Source organism: Scyliorhinus torazame, chromosome 3, assembly GCF_047496885.1.
Source record: "Scyliorhinus torazame isolate Kashiwa2021f chromosome 3, sScyTor2.1, whole genome shotgun sequence".
NCBI classification, from domain to species: domain Eukaryota; kingdom Metazoa; phylum Chordata; class Chondrichthyes; order Carcharhiniformes; family Scyliorhinidae; genus Scyliorhinus; species Scyliorhinus torazame.
Window position 1 is genome coordinate 89580918 of NC_092709.1, and position 20766 is coordinate 89601683.

The 20766-nt window shown below is 44.3% G+C and overlaps 1 protein-coding gene across 1 annotated transcript; it reads left to right on the plus strand.

Annotated features, from left to right (window-relative positions):
• Positions 1–2392: 2392 nt before the first annotated feature.
• On the plus strand, positions 2393–12475 carry tada2b (transcriptional adaptor 2B). The gene has a single exon (XM_072495947.1). It carries the CDS (start codon positions 2520–2522, stop codon positions 3780–3782), a length of 1263 nt encoding a protein of 420 aa, XP_072352048.1. The 5' UTR covers positions 2393–2519; the 3' UTR covers positions 3783–12475.
• Positions 12476–20766: the final 8291 nt, after the last annotated feature.

Below are 20766 nucleotides of genomic sequence, written 5' to 3' on the forward strand. Positions count from 1 at the left end.
CTCCATGCTCTCCAGCATGTCCGAAACATATAATAGTACATCGATACCTGGGCTCTCGATACGATCCCGTTTAACAGCCTCCTTATATTGCTAGAGAACTGCTTGCCCTTTACGAAACTCATGAGACACAACTTTCCATCCTTTCCGCCATCAACGTAGCCAGCACTTTCACATCTGTATTTAACAGTGCTATGGGCCTTCGCGACACACATTCCAACGGGTCTTTCCCCTTCTTTGGTACCATAGAATCATTGTATATTCTATGTTGCACGAGGCCATTCAGCCCATCGAGTCTGCACCAGCCCTTGGAAAGAGCGCCCTACCCAAGCCCACACTTCCACCTTATCTCTGTGACCCAAGCCAGGAATCGAACCTGGGACCCTGGAGCTGTGATGCAACTGTGCTAACCACTATACTACCGTGCTGCCCTTGTCTGCATCATCGTCTATAGCAGCTCCCCCTTCTCCAACACCACATTAAACTTCCCCAAGAGATGTGGAGGCAGATCCATCGCAAACTCCTTATTAAATTCCACTTGGTAACCATTGGGCCCCGGGACCTTCCCTGGATTTATACTTTATACTGTCCAATACTTCCCCCAGCCCCACCTCCGCCTCCAGTGCCACCACTCTCTCGCTGTGTTCAGAGATCACCCTCTCGATCTCTCGGATCTGTGACTCCTGAGCCTCCAGACACTTGTCCATCCTCTCCATCGAGCCCGTCAGGGATGCCACAGCCCCTTCAATGGCCTTTGAGCGATCCTCCTGCATCTCCTTCCTCTGCTGGTGGAACACATCCTTGATGAAGGCCATCAACAGTACCATCTGGGGCTTTCCAACTTGCACTGATCCTTCCCCCTCTGCCATCTTTCCACTAGCTGCTGTGCCACAGGTCTCTTCCAATTCCTTGGCCAGATACTTCACCTTCTTCTGCCGGATTTGGTAAAGAGCAGACGTGCCACTCCCGGGGGCAACTTCTCCTCCGACCTTCAATTACACTTTTCGATCGAAGTTACACCCGATTACGGGTAAAAAGAACTCTTTGCTACACCTTCAAGCAGAAGCTGCCCTGTGTACGACAACTCACACCATGGCCACCACCAGAAGTCTCCCTGGGTCACTGTCTGTGTGACGTCTGCACATTCATCCCCGTGCCTGCGTGGGTCTCACCCCCACAACCCAAAAAGATGTGCAGGGTAGGTGGATTGGCCACTTAATTGGAAAAAAATACACTAATTTTTTTTAAAGTGTGACTAGCACAGTTGGGGTGTTATCCTTAGAGCAGAGACAATTAAGTGGAGATTGATAGAAGTGTTCAAGTTCTTGAAAGGTTCTGAAAAAGGAGAAACAATTTCAAGTGGCAGAAAGGATGGTAACCAGAGGACACAGATTTATGATAATTGAACCAGAGGTAAAAGAACCAGAGGTGACATGGGGAATAAAAAAAGCAGAGTTGTTAAGATTTGAAATGCACTTCCTGAAAGAGTGGTGGAAGTAGATACAATAATGGCTTGGATTTTGTGGTGAGTGGCAAACAAATAGTGCTAACAGTTCATTACACTAACCTTACCCACAAGCTTCCTGTAGGCTTTACACTGGAACTTGCAATGATTAGAAATCCATTTAATCATGGCACCCTTTAAAGGAGGTTTGGGATCCATGTGAACCGGCAAATAACTATGGATCTCCTTAACCAATCAGTTTAAAGAATTCTTTATGACATGCAGAGTTTGAACCAGGAAATGCACGTTTATTCAATGTCAAATCATCTGCAGAAAACAGAGGGAAAGAAAGATGTGATTAGGAGAGATATTTTAAATATTTTTTAAAATCTCTAACAATGATAAAATTCTGAAAGAATTAAAATGGCAAAAGTTAATTTTCAGTGCCAGGGAGGTTGTTTGGTCATAGTTAAGACATATCAGACCATTAAACATATACTTCAACTGGAATGGAGAAGTCCTAACTTTTTCGAGTGAGTTTAATGGGTAGATATCACATACGTTCAGCAACAGATTTACTTTTTAATAACTGTGAGCGCTGACAGCCTGTTTTTTTTGACTGCAAAGTCCAGGCTATTAAATTTCAAAAGGGAACAGGATAAATACTTGAAATGACAATATGTCCAGGGTATGGGGAAATGGTCAGGGGAGTAGGACTATCTGGACTGCTCTTCCAAAGTACTGACAAAGGCTTGATGGGCCGAAATGCCTTCTTCTGTGTTGCATCATGTTATGATTCAATATTTTCATGTAAAACTGACAGGTATATGAGTAAAGACAATTCTGCATTTTATATAAGTTTAATTTATCAGCGCTTGCTGCACCTCGGAGGTCTAATCTGCCTGCGCAGTGATACAGTCCATTTATCCTCACCCTCCCAGCTCAATGCTTATTTCCTCACCACCCCCACCCCAGCAGGTGGCGCTCTCCCGCGCATGCTCGACCTGCCACCGAGAGGAGGGAGGAGCGGCCAGCCGGCAGGCGGGCACGCGCGGCGCGCGCGCAGGCTCGTCGCACAATGGCGGAGCTGGGCAAGAAGTACTGCGTCTACTGCCTGGCCGACGTGACGAGCCTGCGGCTCCGCTGCACCGAGTGTCAGGACATCGAGCTGTGCCCCGAGTGCTTCTCGGCCGGCGCCGAGATCGGCCAGCACCGGCGCTGGCACGGCTACCAGCTGGTGGACGGCGGGCGCTTCACGCTGTGGGGAGCCGAGGCGGAGGGGGGCTGGACGAGCCGGGAGGAGCAGCTGCTGCTCGATGCCATCGAACAGTACGGCTTTGGCAACTGGGAAGACATGGCCGCGCATGTGGGGGGGCGCGCGCCCCCGGAAGTGATGGAGCACTACGTCAGCATGTATATCCATGGCAACCTGGGCAGAGCGTGCATCCCGGATTCCATCCCGAACCGTGTGACTGACCACACGTGCCCGGGCGGTGGGCCGTTGTCCCCCAGCCTCACGGCCCCCCTGCCGCCGCTCGACATCAGCGTGGCCGAGCAGCAGCAGCTGGGCTACATGCCGCTGCGGGACGACTACGAGATCGAGTACCTGCAGGACGCCGAGACCCTCATCAGCGGCCTGGCCGTCAACTACGACGACGAGGAGGTGGACATCGAGTTGAAGCGGGCCCACGTCGACATGTACGTGCGAAAGCTGCGGGAGCGGCAGCGCCGCAAGAACATGGCCCGCGACTACAGCCTGGTGCCCGCCTTCCTGGGCAAGGAGAGGAAGGAGCGGCCGCTCAGGCGCAAGGTGACCAAGGAGGAGAAGGAGCTGCGGGCCAAGCTCCGGCCCATCTGCCAGTTCATGTCGGCCAAGGAGTTCGACGACTGCTTCGACAACCTGCACAAGGAGCGGGCGCTGCGGGCCAAGATCCGCGAGCTGCAGCGCTATCGGCGCAACGGCATCGCCAAAACCGAGGAGTCGGCCGAGTACGAGGCGGCCCGGCACAAGCGGGAGAAGCGCAAGGAGATGAAGAACAACGCGGGCGCCAAGCGGGGCAAGGACGAGGCGGGCAAGGAGACAGCGGTCGAGTTCAGCTCCATGGAGAACTTGGCCGGCTTTGACCTGCTGTCCGAGCGGGAGAAGTTGCTCTGCAGCTCCCTCAACCTCAGCCCCACACGCTACCTGACCGTCAAGACCATCATCATCAAGGACTACCTGCAGAAAAGGCAGGGTATCCCTTCCAAGAGCCGTCTGCCCAGCTACCTCGACAAAGTCTTAAAGAAAAGGATATTGAATTTCTTAACGGAAAGTGGTTGGATTGCCCGGGACACTTCGTGATGTTCTGCTTCTCTTCAGCGAGGGAAAGATTAATTTTCATACTGCTAGCTCCCAGAAAGACCGCAGGGGCGAGATGTTCTTCAATTACAAAGTTCAAATGACGGTTGATTTAGTGTGCAACTGCCAGTCTGCTCCACTGAGGATTCAAATGCAAGTTTTCATACAGTGGAATTTGATGATCAAAGCTCACTATCTCTTTTAGATAAGCTCAAGTAAGGAAATAAACAAGCATTGTCTAAGACAGTTCAGGCATTACAAAAGAATACAATAATGACCATGGAAAGATCTGCCCGAAATAAAGGATGGTCATGTCTGGCTGCTGTCTTCAGGTTCACAACCTGGAGCATTTTGGGCACAAATCAAGATAGTGTCTTTTTAACTGTCCTGGCCTTATTCTACTGACTTATCAGAGCAAAACAAGAACCTACTGATCCACAGATTCTTCTGGCCCTGTGACAAGTCCTAATTCTGGCACATAGCAAAATTATTTTGCTAAAAGACTTGGAGTAGGAGGAAATATATTGTTGGATGATTGTATTTAATGGATTCATTAAGGGACTTCACAATCTAGCCAGCACATTTTTGATTAGCTGATCCTATGGCTTGCATTGAGGGTAAAACCCAGCCAATGCAAGTTAGTGGCAGGTACCACTAATTCTTGTGGTAAAAAATAAACAAATAATTGTCTAATGGACAGCTCAAAGCTTTTGTGTCCAAACTTAGGTAATTTATGCATTTATTTGAGTTTTGGCTAAATTTATTCACGGGAACTCTTAGTTTTTAAGTGTTTCACCATCGACTCATAGATGTACAATTCACTTCCTAGAAGACCTTTGATTTGATAATGTAGACTTTTGAATGATCTTATTTGACTCTTGTTAGAGGGCTCAAAGGAAATCTTGAGAATTTGGGACACATTTCTACAGGGCTCAATTACCAATGGTCCATTGCATAATGGATCAGTGACAGTAGCTTGACTGATAGTTAACTGTAATGTTTAAACAGGTCTGTGTGCCCACTTTTAAGCCTCTTGTGCACATCTTGCAAATTGCCTTCCAAAAAATCTTTGTATAAAATAGTGTTGAGTTTCTTTAAGTTAAGTTGGAGTACTAATGACTTATTTTGCCATTTACTGCTACTCTGTGTGAGCATTTTGGCTGCCAGAAACTTTTAAGATTCTTTTAATATTCTCCTATTCTTTGCTACCCTTGCAACAGGCACTATTCCAACCCTTCTCAGCTTTAAAAAACAGGCAAATAACCCATTCACAGGTTAGTGCCGATCCCATTCTAAGCTGTGTACTGTATGACATCTAAAAGCATCCTGGGTTGATCCTTGCTGATGTTTTTGTTTTCTCTCTCCTGCATGATGAAATAGTTTACCTTTTGCTCAGTGCCTTTCCCAATGTGATCTGACTGAAACCAGGGACCTACCATGTTGGCAAATGCAGTCATATGTTAAACAATGTTGTGTCGTTGTCTCCATCCCCTCAGTTCAAACAACATGCAATTGGGGAAATTGCAAACTTAAGAAAAAAGCATAATATTTGTTTAAAAATAAGGGCTGTTATGTTGCAGGCAGATTGTCAATCATCTCAAATGATCAGTGGACTGCATACATATGCAAGGAAATGAGACACCTATGTCCAGTACACAGATTTTGAGAGATGTACTGCCATGTTTTAAAAAACAAATCATAACTTTTGAAAGTTACTTAGTGACAGCAGATATTTGTTGTTTTGTAGTCTTGGTGTTTGTAAGTGATGTGCCATGTACGGAAGATTACATTTTTCAATTCTGTCGGTGAGATTGCACTTTTACTTTTAAGCAAGAGGGGGAATATCTAAAGGCAATACAGAACGTCTGTGACTGACTTGTACTCTATACCGAAGTGAGCACCAAAAAGATTTTTAAAGTGATGACCTAACCTATGAGTGATTTAACATAGTCAAGGGTATTTGCTGCAAACCATTCACTGTCACTTACACAGTTGATACAATGAGTGCTGCTTACTGATCACAGCTTGGTTTCAAGTAGTTTCTATACTCTTGTTGCATTCCTCTCAAGATATAAAATTGGAGATGTTAGTACAAAAGAGAACTTGCGCCAAATTGAACCATTGGTTCCTTACAACATCCTTTTTGTTCAGGTGGCAGTTTTATCTTCTTTCTCTCCTGAAAGCTTTGACTCCTTGCTTTGGATATAATTCACAGGGTAAGGTTTCACCAGTACTTTGGCAAAGGGACTTCTCTTATGTCAACCGAGTGGGCTGAGACAGTTGTCCCATGCCTACTGAAATTAGCTAAATCAGAAATGACTGAATCAAAACTGTGACCTCTGATTTATGCAGGTCAGCTTCTGTCTTCATTAGTTGAACTGTTGGACAACTTTTGTTTCAGTTCATGTAATGGCACAGCCAGCTTGAAAGGTGCTGAGCGGCATCGTATAATGAATGTGAATTAACTTGTAGTTGGAATGTGACAAGATTATTTCAATACCTTGGTCAGGGCCAGATACATTTTGCTCTCTAAATCCTGTAAGCTGGTTATCAGTAATTGACATTCAAACAAAATGTTGTTAAAGAAGGACATTCTTAAAATGGCTAGAAATTCCTTTTTTTTTTCCCCACCGGGAAAGTCTCTGACTTTTTAATTAGCGCAGCATATGGATGAATTTCTACTCGTGCTTGACAATGCTGGACAGTCACCTTTTGCTAATACAGTCCAGAATAGTCAGACAAATTAATTCCTGAACTGTACACATTTGATGTTGGTTGACTGCAAGTCCAAAACCAGAAAGGGTATTATTTATTTGTATTTCATCCATGACTGATGATAGTTGAAGCTTTGAATTCTTCCAAAAGTGATGGTTTGTGTGTGTGTGTGTGGGGGGGGGGGGTGTTGACCTATATGCTGAGTATAAAATGTGAACTACTTATGTTGAAATCCATTTTGAAATTTGTGTTTTTAAAAAAAATTATCACTCCAGTAATTCGAATTAAATAAATATGTTATATATTTAATGAAATAATTCTTCAAAGATTGTCTGAACCACAATCCTAATGTTTTAAACCTTCCAAATTCATCGTCTTTGGCATCCAATACTGAATTTTATCAAATTCATCCCGAATCACTTCGCTATGGCATCATCATATGGATCCACTCTGGATCAGATGTAATACTTTCTATTTTAATCACCCCGTCCACATCTTCCGCTCCATTTATTAAATTGGATATGGAGTGAAATGATCTGACAAGTTTGTGCATTTGTGCATCTTCAGATTTGATATCACAAAAACATCAAGCGGAGCAGCACTCATGTTTCCACCCTTTGTGCAAGTGATTCCTCCCATCAACTATCCACTTATTCCATTCTTTGCTGGATGGGCATGTGACTTGTTCCACTAAGCGTGAATATCCGCATTGCATTTCTGGTGAAGATGTAACAAATCAGATTTTTCCTTGCTGCCCAAGATCAGTCGAGTGGCTGGTTCCCGTTGTCATGGCATATTTGGTCTTGGGCATCATCTTCAGGGCCAATTCCATCTTTCTTTCTTGTACCAGGTTTTCACAAACAATTTCCTCACTGCAGCACAGTTGTTTGATGAGTTAGCAAATATGACAACTTTTAGCTGGAAACCAGCTTCATACTTAATTGCTTTCAAGGAGGACCCATTTATGTTCATCAATCGCCATGCAAGGGATTCTCTGTGTTGGCATGCCTTGAGTATCTGTGCATCTTGGCAACCTATGCTTGATCCCATGCACTGACCTAGAAGGATACCCCCAAACATGTATTTCTGAACTGACAAATTGAGGCCAAATCTGAATGCGAGTGTAGGCCTAAAGGTGCATTTTGGAACTAAAAGAATGGGGTTGATGTTTACGTAGGGTCCGCTAATACGCTGCAATCTATGGTACAAATTTTGTATAAAATACAAGTGCCTATTTATCTGTGGTTTTTAAATTTGTACGGCACCATGTTGGGATTAATAAACTGTTTGTGTGATAAGTATTTCACAGCAAAGAAAATTGAAAAGCTGATGTGAAAGGTAAAGTTATGTGATAATATAAATCAGATCTAGGTGGCTATAAGTGTATTGCTCAGAATAAGTAATGCTAGGATGATACACTGGGAATGGATGAACTGTCTTCTATACAGCTAACAGTTGATTGAATCCAAACAATATGCTATTTCATTCCTTTATCATTATTTTGAACCTTCTGTTACACTTACAGTTTTATTGCTTTTCATTTCAACAAGATGGTGCGTTTGCAACATTATGATGTTGGACCAAAGCTCTGCAGTAAAAGCATAATTCAATGTAGCACTAAGTGAGACAGGCTAGAAGGTCACTGCTTGAATTCCTGCTGCTGAATTTATTGTTTTTATCACTGTGTAGGAGATGGGTTCTGTTACGTTTGACTTTAATGTCCCGAAGACAGGAAAATTGACTGGTTTCTTTTCTTTATCCAATGACCCATAATGCAAAAAATGTTAAGTATGGAAATTGGGAACAGTCCGGTTTGGCTTGTTGAGTAACCCACTAATACTTACTGTGTAGGACCAGAAGTGAGTTATCAGTTGATAGCAAGGGGAATCAAAGCCATCAGAGGGACAGAAGCATGCAATTAACAGTTTTTTTTAAAAAAAGTGTCTAACTCAATGGACCATTTGTACTGTGCTGATTAAAGTAGAAAGACCCTTCGACAGGTTCCTTTCCAGACTGTCTAATGTTGGGTTACAATTCAGTTTGATTTGACAAAAGTATTATTTTGCTCTTGGCTCAAAATAAAGTTGGTAGATTCAATCTATTCCCAGTTTTTTGTGCCCCCACCCCCTACAGATCAGTGAATGTGGGCACTGAATGGAAAATGCCCCACTTGCTGTATTGAAATTTATTATCTTGTTGGATAAAGTTTGTCAGTAACATATGGTTTTAAGAAGTTGACGGAAGAGGATGGCATATGTTGGTGTATGTAGTGGTGAACCAGTCAGTGATTGCAATGTAGCATTATTCCGCAGTATATTTAGGAGAATAAATTAGAATTGTAGGGATATTGTACAATTGCAGTTTATGCAATCACAAGAATTCTGAATTTGTGTTGAAGCTTCAAATGGATTCCCAGTTTTTTTTTTAACTACAGAAATACATCTGGAATTTTCACTGCTTTCAAGTCATTTCGGTTGGCATTTCTGATGAAATAATTGTATTCAGGGGTGATCATATTTGAAAGTAAATGAGTTTTGGTTAGTGTGTGGAAGATACAGTGCCTTTCTTTGCTAGAGCTCTTTATCTCAAAGTAAATTCCATTTGGTGTGTATTGTGAGATGATTACCCATTTATGGATTATGGGATTGAGTTTTATTGAAGTAATGATGCTGGGCCTGCTTGTTTGACATTATGGTGTATTTTACAGGGGGGGAAGACTGAATAAAGCTGTATATGGTATTCATGCCAGGGAAGTGTTAAAATGTATATCTGACTAATTCAGTTGATTGGTCTAGTGACTGCCAGAGTGAAGATCAAGCCAGTCAGTTGAACTATTGCTTAGTCACTTATACTCTGTTGCATTACTTTTTCTTGCCATTATCAGGTAGCTGACGTGAAGAGTAATAGAAGTATAGCAATTTAGAACCCACAGGTATATAGCACAATGCGATATATCTGTGTTTAAGGATGGGGAGGTGCTGACTCTAACTGTGGATAAATTATGTGTCTCTCCTGACTGCTTTTTAAAGAAAAAATTCTATATTTTGTCCAAGATTTTTTTTACCTAAGCTTTTTGATTTGATGTCTTGGGGTTAATTTCATATTTCCTCATGATGGGACGGTTACAATCGTATTGCTTTCCTAGATTCATTATTATCCTTAATGCAGCACAAGGATATAATGTTCAAAAATATAGTGGCAAAGAAACTTTATTATTTGAATTTTGTTAACATTGAACAAATTGTTTATTTTTTCATTTGTATAGTTGCATGAATCTTTTTTTATTCCTTTTTGAAGAGGAAACAGAGGCTCGGATCTCTGGTTTACAGTATTTCATCCTAACCACTGTTTTTTGCAGCAGCAAAAAAGACGGTGTGGATTATCCTGTATACACTGTAGCAACTAATCAGATTTCAGGGTGCACTGTTCTTAATTATTCCCAGTACCTATATTTATTTTTTTGCTGTTTAACTACATTATTTTTTTGTAAATATAAATGCATGGTGATTATGAAATGGGTTGTTGTGACCCTTTTTGGGAAGATGCAAAGCTATGCCTTGTTAAAATTTCAAGGAAGTAATGGTATATTTTTACTTCTGAATTCCTTTTGTCTATTAAAAGCACCTTTCAAAATACATTACTATGTTCATCTATTGTTTAGAGAAAGTGGATTATTTTTGTAAATTTGTGTTGCTGGACATTCAAGGTAGAGTGAAGACTTAGAAAGAATTACAGGGCACTTCTTAAATGAACAGTATTCTTTTGAGTAAGTTCACGTTGATACATTTGAGTTTTAATTTTGTTGCAGAAATGCTTATAGTTGATATGAACAAATTAATATCCATGTTCAGGTGTGTGCGTGTGGGGTGTGTGTGTAGGGGACGGGACGTGTGTGTGTTTGGGGGTGGGGGGGTGTATTGATGAATTAATAGGTGTGTCTATTTTGAAGTGAATGCAATGCATTTAAAATAATATTTTGAGAACAGGTCGTGTGCTGAGTAAGACACTAAGCTTAAAACCGGGTGCTCAATGTTCATAGCGCATTCCTTTTATTCAGTATTGCCTGTGAGCAAAATTACTGTTAAATTTGTCCATGGTTACTATTAAAAAATGAATGGTAAAACAAATGTGTTCTAACGTTACTTAGTCCACCTGCATTTTGCAACAAAAGAAAAGTTGTTGAATAGCTTACCAGTGACTTCAATGGGTCTGAATATCTTTTGAAACCCTTGACATTCCTTTACCGTTGATTCTCCAGGGCATCCATGCTCTGCATATGGGTGACCCGGCAATGCTGGTGTTTATTACCCATCTCTCAGTGCCTATGAGAATTTGGTGGTAAGCTTCTGCTTTGAATCGCTGCAGTCCATTAGGTGATGGTGCTCCCGCAATACTGTTGAGCCAAAGTTCCAGAATTTTGGCTTTGAATGGCCAGTTTAATGTTTTAGGATATCTTGGTTGTACACTTGGTGCTCGTTTTGAGAAGATCTGGGTAGAGTCCTGAATGTGTCTTGTCATTTTTGAAATGGGTAGCATCTCCCTTGGTCACCCTCAGCTTTTATTGAACAACTGAAATCCTAGTCAGTTAGCAAATGTGCGTGCTGTTTCTTTCAACTGTGTAGCTATTGCATAAAAGACAAAGCTGGCAGTTCATTTCTGCAACATTGCTGTAACGTGATTAAATTATCATTTGGATTGCCTTGAATTTTCTGACCAGTCTCAGATTGTTTAAAAAAAAAAAAAAAAAATCAGTTGAGAACTAAATAGGAGTAAAGTGTGGTGTGATTTTTAAGTAAAAATCTTGAACTTCAAGTGCAGAAGAAATAATTTATTCAAGGTTCCGAATTTAATGTGCTGGTTTTCAAGCCACTTTTTAATTTAATTTAATTTTTATACTATATGAATTGCTAAAATTCCTTGGCTCTAACGAAACAGTAGTTTAACTTCCCTTTACCAAACATTTTTCCTGGTTTCTTGCCCCTCATGGTCTCCTTTTCAATCCCTCCCCCTGTAAAATGTGAATCTGTGCACCAACCAACTGGAAGAATTGGTACCATTAACTATAATTAAATGGAAATCCAAATCTGTGGCCCACTAGGCTTACTTGCCTCCCAGACCTGTAATTCTTTGGGCATTCAAATTTTTTTTTTTTTAAATTTTAGAGTACTCGATTCATTTTTTCCAATTAAGCGTGGCCAATCCACCTAGCTTACACATTTTTGGGTTGTGGGGGCGAAACCCACACATAGGGAGAAAGTGCAAACTCCACACGGACAGTGACCCAGAGCCGGGGTCGAAACTGGGACCTCGGCGACGTGAGGCCGCAGTGCTAACCCACTGCCCCACCATGCTGCCCTGTCAAATTATGTTTTTATGAAATTATGTTTCCCGTAACAGCCTCCCCAAACAGGCGCCGGAATGTGGCGACTAGGGGCTTTTCACAGTAACTTAATTTGAAACCTACTTGTGACAATAAGTGAATTTCATTTCATTTTCATTTTATTCATAAACAACATGTGAATCTGAAGTGGCTCCTGGTGTTGGCTGATTTCAGCTGCAGTGCTACAGGTGGTCTTTGTTGGCAGTAACTGCCAGTGACGCCAGCATCCCAAAAATAAATTGAATTTAAGCATCACTTGGCTCACCATGATTCACCCATTAAAGATATGGGCACAAAGAAAAAATTAGTGTCTGGCTGCTAGTGGCTAGAACCATTCTTAACCAGATTACAGCACAAGCAGGAGGGCTGACAATTGATTAAAAAGTGAAATCTAAGTACAATGGTAATTACACTGCTATTTTTAATTATTAGCTGGATTTTTCTTCCTTAGTGCAGGACAATTGGGTAATTACATTCTGGTAATAAAAATAGTTTGTCGCAGAGTGATCATTGTCTATCGTATACGTACAAAGTGTGTCTGTAATTTGCTAATTTTATACAGAAGAATCCTACTTTAGAAAAATAAAAGTTGTTCAAGATACCTTGTTGCACTGTTGTAAATTTGTTATACTGTTTGTGTAGTATGTAATAAGGCTCTTGCTTTTCTAGTGAGGAGCCAGGCTTACAGGAAGGCTTTGGGATGACTCTTAACCATGTTGCCCCCGTGTCATCCACCCAAATATTGAACAAAGGACCCCAACCCCTTTTTCAGAGAAGTAGACTTTTAAAATATATTTTAAATTAAGGGGCAATTAGCATATCCAATCCACCTACCATGCACACCTTTGGGTTGTGGGGGTGAGACCCACATAGACATGGGGGGGATGTGCAAACTCCACATGGACAGTGACCCGGGGCTAGGATCGAACCTGGGTCTTTGGTGCTGTGAGGCAGCAATGTTAACCACTGCGCCACCATGCTGCCCCCAAAGAAGTAAACTTAATTTAAGTTATTGTGTGTGGACTATATATGCCAGCCCCTGGTTGCAGAAGATTTGAATGATTTCATAATCCCATCATGTTGATAGGGATGCAGCCTATGATTTCTGCCCATTTTACACTCTGCATGCCCTTCAAGTGCAGCTTCCCACTGGCAAGGTGATATTAACTTAATATCCTGTAAAGAGCAAAGAGAATAGCATTATTTTTACAACATGTCTGTCAATACCTCAGGAGATATTGAATGTAAATGCATTTTGAATGGCAGTGATATGTAGACGTGTGGTTTCCATTTTGTACATAATTCCATAAACATTGAAATGAAGAAGGCTGAGACACTGGAAGAAATTCCTCTTTTTTTTCTATCTTGATTCTGGCTTGGGTCATTGTCTGTGCGGAGTCTGCACATCCTCCCCGTGTGCTCCGGTTTCCTCCCACAGTCCAAAGATGTGCAGGTTAGGTGGATTGGCCATGCTAAATTGCCCTTAGTGTCCAAAATTGCCCATAGTGTTGGGTGGGGTTGCTGGGTTATTGGGATAGGGTGGGTGTGGACCTTGGGTAGGTTGCTCTTTCCAAGAGTGGTGCAGACTCGATGGGTCGAATGGCCTCCTTCTGCACTGTAAATTCTATGATTCACCTGAACTACTAGACCAGGCAGTGGAGATTTGTGGGGAATGGTTGTCTCTCATTCAAAGTAAAGTCTCTACAGGGTAGAAATTCACCTCATCCTGTATTAGCTGCATATAATTAGTGATTGTTCCAACATTGTCCATTTTGCAGCACCACTGCCCAATACACATTTGAAATCCACTGTCCTACTTCACCCTGAGATAAGCCCCCATCTCTAACCTCCTCCAGCCCTGAAACCCTCCAAGACCTCAGTGTTTCTTAAATTCAGGCCTCTTGTGCATGTGGTACTTGCATCACTCCATCATTAATAACTATGCCTTCTGCTGCAAAGGGAGGAATGAGACCATAAGGAGACTTTAAAATTAGGGTGAGGTGACATTAGGTCAGGAACCAATGTAGGTCAGTTAGCACAGGGGGGTGAATGGAACTTGGTACAGTCAGGATAGCGGGCAAAGTTGGATGAGCTCAGGTTTATGTAAGGTGGGAGTCCTGGAGAAAATTTTAATAGTTCAGATTGGAGATAACGGAACCATTGAGGGTTTTGACAGCAGATTTGTGAAATGGATAAATTCGGACAATGTTATGGAAGTCGGCAGTCCTGGTGATGGAGAGGATTATGGGATTGGAATCTCAGATCGGCTTTTTAAAAAATTGCCAAGGTTATGAGCAATCTGGTTTAGTATCAGTGATATAGGGTAAGGATAGTGTCAGTGGCTCAGAAATGAGTTTGTTGAAGGGATCAAAGATCTTCAAATATTTGGGCGAAGTCCTATACTGGATGTCAAACAAGCAGTGAAAGGATTGTGAGCTCTGATGAGCTGTGCGTTATCAACCTACAGTAGGATATTTTCCGATGTTACTGTGGGGTAGCTTGATGATAAATAGTTGACCAAAGGTGGATCTTTGGCATCTCTGCTCCCACAGCAGTAGCTCAGGTGACACCCTTTGGGGATGATTCTCTGACTATAATTTGACAGGAACGGAATAAAACCAGGTGAGGGTAGTCCCACCCAGCTGTATAAAGGTGGGGATGCTGGGTCCAGCCATGTCAAATACCGCAGACAGGTGAAGGATGACGAGGAATCACTTACCAAGATCACAGTGCAATAGGATATAATCTGCGACTTTGCAGCAAAGGTGGAATCCTCATTGGAGAAGTTCAAGCATGGAGTGACACAAAAGACATCCTGATTTTGGGAGGGGGCAACACATTCAAGGACTTAGAGGAAATGATTGGAATGAGGCGGTGTTTGAAAGGACAGGAGGGCAATCTCCCTTCTAAATGTCGATGCCAAGATCTTGGCCTCGAATAGAGGATCATGCGGCAGGGATGATAGGGGAGGCATTTAGCAAACATTAGAAGGCTGTTAAATGTGATTATGATGCCTTCTAAGGGAGGTGGTGGTCGCCATGGATGCGGAGAAGGCCTGTGATCGGGTGGAGTGGGGGTATTTGTGGGAGGTCCTGGGACGGTTTGGGTCGGTTTTGTGGACTGGATCCGGTTGCTGTACCATGCACCGGGGGCAAGCGTGCGGACGAACCAGTGAGCTTGGATTATTTTAGGCTGCACCGGGGGACGAGGCCGGGGCATCCACTCTCCCCATTGTTGTTTGCCTTGGCTATAGAGCCACTGGCGAAGGCGCTGAGAGCATTGAAGAACTCGGGGGATAGTACAGGGGTGGTGGAGCACAGGGTCTCGCTATATGCGGACAACCTACTTTTGTATATTTCGGTCCCACTGGGTGGGTGGGGGGGGGATTATGGGGATCATAGGGGAATTTGGCTGGTTTTTGGGGTACAAATTGAATACGGGCAAGAGCGAGGTCTGATTCAAGCAAGGGGAGATGCCGCTTAAGGTGGTGAGAAGCTTTCGGTATTTGGATATCCAGGTGGCGAGGGACAGGTTTGGGTGGTGGAGCAGATGAAGCAGTCCCTCCCGAATTTCAGAAACTACTACTGGGTGGTGAACATAGCAATAGTTAGGAAGTGGGTAGTGGGGGAGGGATCGGTGTGGGAGCAGGTGGGTGGCAGCCTCATGTAGGGGCACTGGTAACGGCACCTCTGCTGTTCTCACTGGCTCGGTACTCCACAGGTCCGGTGGGAGTGACTGCCTTGAGGGCGTGGGGACAGTGGCAGAAGTATATGTGAGTGGAGGAGGCGTTGGTATGGACACCTATTTGTGGCAACTACCGGTTTGCACTGGGGGAGCTAAATGTGGGGGTTTCGGAGGTGGCAGCAAGCTGGGATTGAGCGGTTTGGGGATCTGTTTATCGGCGGCAGCTTTCCGTGCTTGGAGGAGTTTGAGCTGCCCGATGGGAATGGGTTCCGCTAACTGCAGGCTAGACTTTGTGCGGTGGCAGGTTTAAACCTTTTCGCACCTGCCGCCACAGGGGATACAGGACACAGGCAAGTTAGTGTTGAAATGGGGGAGGGGGAAGGTCTCGGAAATTTATAGAGCTCATGGACTGGGAGGGGGTCCCGATAGGGGAGGTGAAGCGAAATTGGGCAGGGAATTATAGATGGGGTTGTGGGAGTAGAGTCAACGCGTACTCATCATGTGCCAGACTTAGCCTGATACAATTTAAAGTGGTCCACAGGTCGCATATGAATGTGGCCCATATGAGCAGGTTCTTTGAAGGGGTGGAGGATAGGTTTGGGCTGTGTGCGGGATGGCCCGCAAATCATGTCCACATGTTTTGGGCATGTCTGAGGCTTAGGGGAATTTGGCAGGGATTTGCCGATGCCATGTTAAAAGTATTGAAGGTGCAGGTTCCGAGTCCAGAGATGGCGATTTTTGGTGTGTTGGAAGACCCGGGAGTCCAGGGGGTGAGAGAGGCTGGTGTTTTGGCCTTTGCCTTCCTGGTAGCCCAGAGACAGATCCTATTGGCATGGAGAGACTCGGATCCCCGATATCGGGGGTATGGGTTATTAACATGGCTGGGTTTTTCGGGCTTGGGAAGATAAGGTTCGCACTGAGGGAATTGATGCCTTTGGGGAAAATTAAGCTGTCAGCAGAAAGGGGAGGGAGGGTAAAGGGAAAGAGGGAGGCGTCGGGGGCTGGTTGAGATGGGAAATAGTTAGTGGGAAAGGGGGATTGGGGAATTGTGTATGTAAGCCATGTTGGCTGGGGTTGGTTGGATGTTATTTGCTTTGTTGTTTTTTTTCCCCCTCTCAAATAGTTTAAATTATATATGCATTAGCAGTGCTGCTTCACGGCACCGAGGTCCCAGGTTTGATCCCGGCTCTGGGTCACTGTCCGTGTGGAGTTTGCACATTCTCCCCCACAACCCAAAAGAGTGCAGTGCAGGTGGATTGGAGATGCTAACTTGGCCCTTAATTGGAACAAATGAATTGGAGTCACAATTTAAAAAAAATTATATATGCCTTAATAAAAATAATTCTAAAAAAGGACAGGAGGGAACAAGGTGGCTGTTTTTTTTTTTAAACGAGTGATGATGCTGGTACATTTAAGTGGGGGGCAGTAACTGCTGAGAAAAAAATGGTAACTAACATGGGGGCCAGAAAGGAAAATTGGATGGTGAACAGTTTGGGAATTGGGTTGAAGGAAGAGGAGATGGGTCGAGACAGGTCTTGTAGACGAGATGAGCTTAAGAGTGCATGATGGACATAGGGAAACTAGAGAAAGGAGCATGTTCAGGGTTAGGGAAGCGACAGTAAAAACTCAACAAATACTGTCATTATTGCTGATCTGGAAATTGACTAAATATTGCACCTTCTCATACATTGTTCCAGCACTGAGGATTGAAAAAGGGCTTTAATGCCACCAGAATAGAAGACTGTGTCCCGGAGGTAATAGGTGAGGATCAGACGGGATTTGTGAAGGGCAGGCACCTGACGTCCAATATTAGACGTCTTCTTAATGTTATAATGATGCCAGCTGAGGGGCATGAGGCTGAGGTGGTAGTAGCCATGGACGCAGAGAAGGCTTTCAACCAAGTGGAGTGGACATACCTATGGGATATTTTAGGCAGATTTGGGTTCGGGCAGGGATTTGTGGACTGGGTCCGGCAGTTATATCAGGCCCCGGTGACAAATGTGAGAACCAACCGAACCCGGTCAGAATATTTTAATCGCGGGAGAGGGACAAGGTAGGGATGCCCGCTCTCCCCATTACTGTTTGCCATGGCCATACAGCCTTTAGCAATGGCCCTTAGAACATTGAGGAATAGTGGGGGGGTGGAGCACAGGGTTTCTCTGTATGCGGATGACTTGCCGCTTTGTTGCAGACCCGGTGGGGGGAATGACCAAAATCATGGAGGTACTGGGAGAATTAGGGCGATTTTCAGGCTACAAGCTGAATATGGGAAGGAGCACGACGTTTGTGATCCAGGCATAGGGGCAGGAAAGGAGACTGAAGGAGTTACCTTTTAAAGTGGTGGCGGGAGGTTTTGGATATTTAGGGATTCAAGTGGCTAGAGTGGGGGCAGCTCCACAAGTTAAATCTGGGCAAAGCGGACGACCAAATGAAAAGGGATTTCCACAGATGGGACATGCTCCCGCTGACACTAGTGGGAAGAGTCCAGACAGTGAAGATGACAGTCCTCCCAAGACTGCTTTTTTTTCAATGCCTTCCGATTTTTGTCCCAAAAGCTTTTTTTAGAAAAATAAATGTGGTGATTACAGGTTGTGTGGACAGGGAAAACCCAGAGAGTAAAGAGGGCACTCCTGGAGCGGGGTCACAGAGAGGGGGGCCTGACCCTCCCGAGGTTTATTTATTATTACTGGGCGGCCAACATATCAATGGTCAGGAAGTGGGTAGGAGGGGAGGGGCCGGCATGGGAGCGAGTGGAAGCGGCATTCTGCAAGGATAAGAGTTTGGAGGCTTTAATATCGGCGTCCCTGCCGTTCTCGGTACTCTACAAGCCCTGTGGTGGTGGCAGCCCTAAGGGTGTGGGGGCAATGGAGGCAGCACATGGGATTGGAGTCAGTGTGGTCTCCGATTTGTAACAATCACCGGTTTGTCCCAGGTAGGTTGGATGGGGCTTCAGGAGGTGGCAGCAGGCAGGGATCGTGAGATTTGGGGATTTATTTATCCAGGAGGGTTTTCTGACCTTGAAGGCACTAGAGGAGGAGTTTGAGCTACCGGGCGGTAATGGGTTTTGATATCTTCAGGTCCGGGACTCTGTCCGGAGGCAGGTCCCAAGCTTCCCTCGCCTCCCCCGAGGGGACTACAGGATTAAGTGATGTCAAAATCTGGGGTTGGAGAGGGAAAGATTTTGGAGATTTACAAGGCGTTGATGGAGAGAAAGGGGGCCCTGATCAGGGAGGTGAAGCAGAAGTGAGAGGAGAGCTGGAAATGGAAAAGTGGGAAAAAGCCTCGAGTCAATTCCTCTTCATCCTGTGCCAGACTTGGCCTGATCCAGATCAAAGTGGTCCACAGGGCCCACATGACGGTAGCCCAGATGAACAGGTTCTTTGAGGGGGAGGGGGGGGAGAAAGAGAGAGAAAATAGGAGACATGGCAGTGTTAGATAAGGGCAGGGAACTCCGTATGAGTAATTAGGGAATAGGGCGTGGGCAGTAGGGTTTTTTGTGTGCGTCGGCCCACGCAAGTTTTTCTTTTAAGAAATGTTGTGTAAAAACTCTGAAAATTACAAATGCTTCAATAAAATATTTAAGAAAAAGGGCTTTGTAGCATTGTGGATAGCACAATTGCTTCACAGTTCCAGGGTCCCAGGTTTGATTCCCGGCTTGGGTCACTGTCTGTGCGGAGTCTGCACATCCTCCCAGTGTGCGCGTGGGTTTCCTCCGGGTGCTCCGGTTTCCTCCCACAGTCCAAAGATGTGCAGGTTAGGTGGATTGGCCATGATAAATTGCCCTTAGTGTCCAAAATTGCCCTTAGTGTTGGGTGGGATTACTGGGTTATGGGGATAGGGTGGAAGTGTTGACCTTGGGTAGGGTGCTCTTTCCAAGAGCCTGTGCAGACTCGATGGGCCGAATGACTACCTCCTGCACTGTAAATGCTATGATAAGGTAATGAAAGGAAATCTTGAGGTTGAGATTTCCATGAGGTTTCAGATCTGAATAACTTACAGCAAAAACCTTGGGAATTACACACATTTGTCAAGCTTTGGAACTTTTTCAGTGTTAAAGATGCTGTATAAATATGATTTATGATGTACATTGCAAAGCACCCTTCAAAATGTAACAACCAGCTCTGACTTTAGAGCAAAAAGATATTATGATTCTATCTGACCATAGATCAGGCAATGATGAGGGTTGAAGTGGTAGTCCGAACAACACTTGGTTTCCATAGAACAGAGTGCAGAAGGAGGCCATTCGGCCCATCGAGTCTGCACCGACCCACTTAAGCCCTTACTTCCACCCTATCCCCATAACCCATCCTAACCTTTTTGGACACTAAAGGCATAGCCAGTCCACCTAACCTGCACGTCTTTGGACTGGGAAGAAAGCAGAGCACCCGGAGGAAACCTACACAGACACAAAGAGAACATGCAGACTCTGCACAGACAGTGACCCAGCAGGGAATCGAACCTGGGACCCTCGTGCTGTGAAGCCACAGTGCTAACCACTTGTGCTACCCTGCCCAGAGTGGAAAAAGATTGCTAGCTCACAGGTTTTCGCACAGATCTTGAATATTTCTTTTTTTATATATTTAGAGTACCCAATTATTTTTTTCCCCCAATTAAGGGGCAATCTTTGGGTTATGGGGATGAAACCCACACAGACACAGGGATAATGTGCAAACTCCACACGAACAGTGACCGGGATTCGAACCCAGGTCCTCAGCACCATAATCCCAGTGCCACAGGTCTTGAATTTTGATACAGATGTTAAAATCAGTCTTGTCTGGCCCACTAATGTGGTTTTATTTTCTATCAATGCTGACTCAACATCAAAAATGAAAGACAACGCTAATAAATCCATTTTATATATTCATTCTATAATTGTATTGAAATTCAGTTCTTTCTAGGCACTGAACTTTAAAAATCTCTGAGGGTACAGAAACGATTCACGAGAATGGTTCCCAAGGAGGAGGAATCTCAGTTATGGCGATGGAATGGAGAAACAGGGTTGTTCTCCTTCGAGATGAAGGGTCAGTATGGGTTAGCACAGCTGCCCTATAGGGCCAGGGACCCGGGTTTGATTCCAGCCTTGGGTGACTATGTGGCGTTTGAACATTCTTCCCATGTCTGCCTGGGTTTCCTCCGGGTGCTATAGTTTCCACCCTCAGTCCAAAGATGTGTAGGTTAGGTGGACTGGCCATTATCAATGTGCAGGGT

Bases quoted from the DNA above. Each gene is read 5' to 3' on its own strand.
- tada2b (XM_072495947.1), top strand. From the start codon at position 2,520: ATGGCGGAGCTGGGCAAGAAGTACTGCGTCTACTGCCTGGCCGACGTG.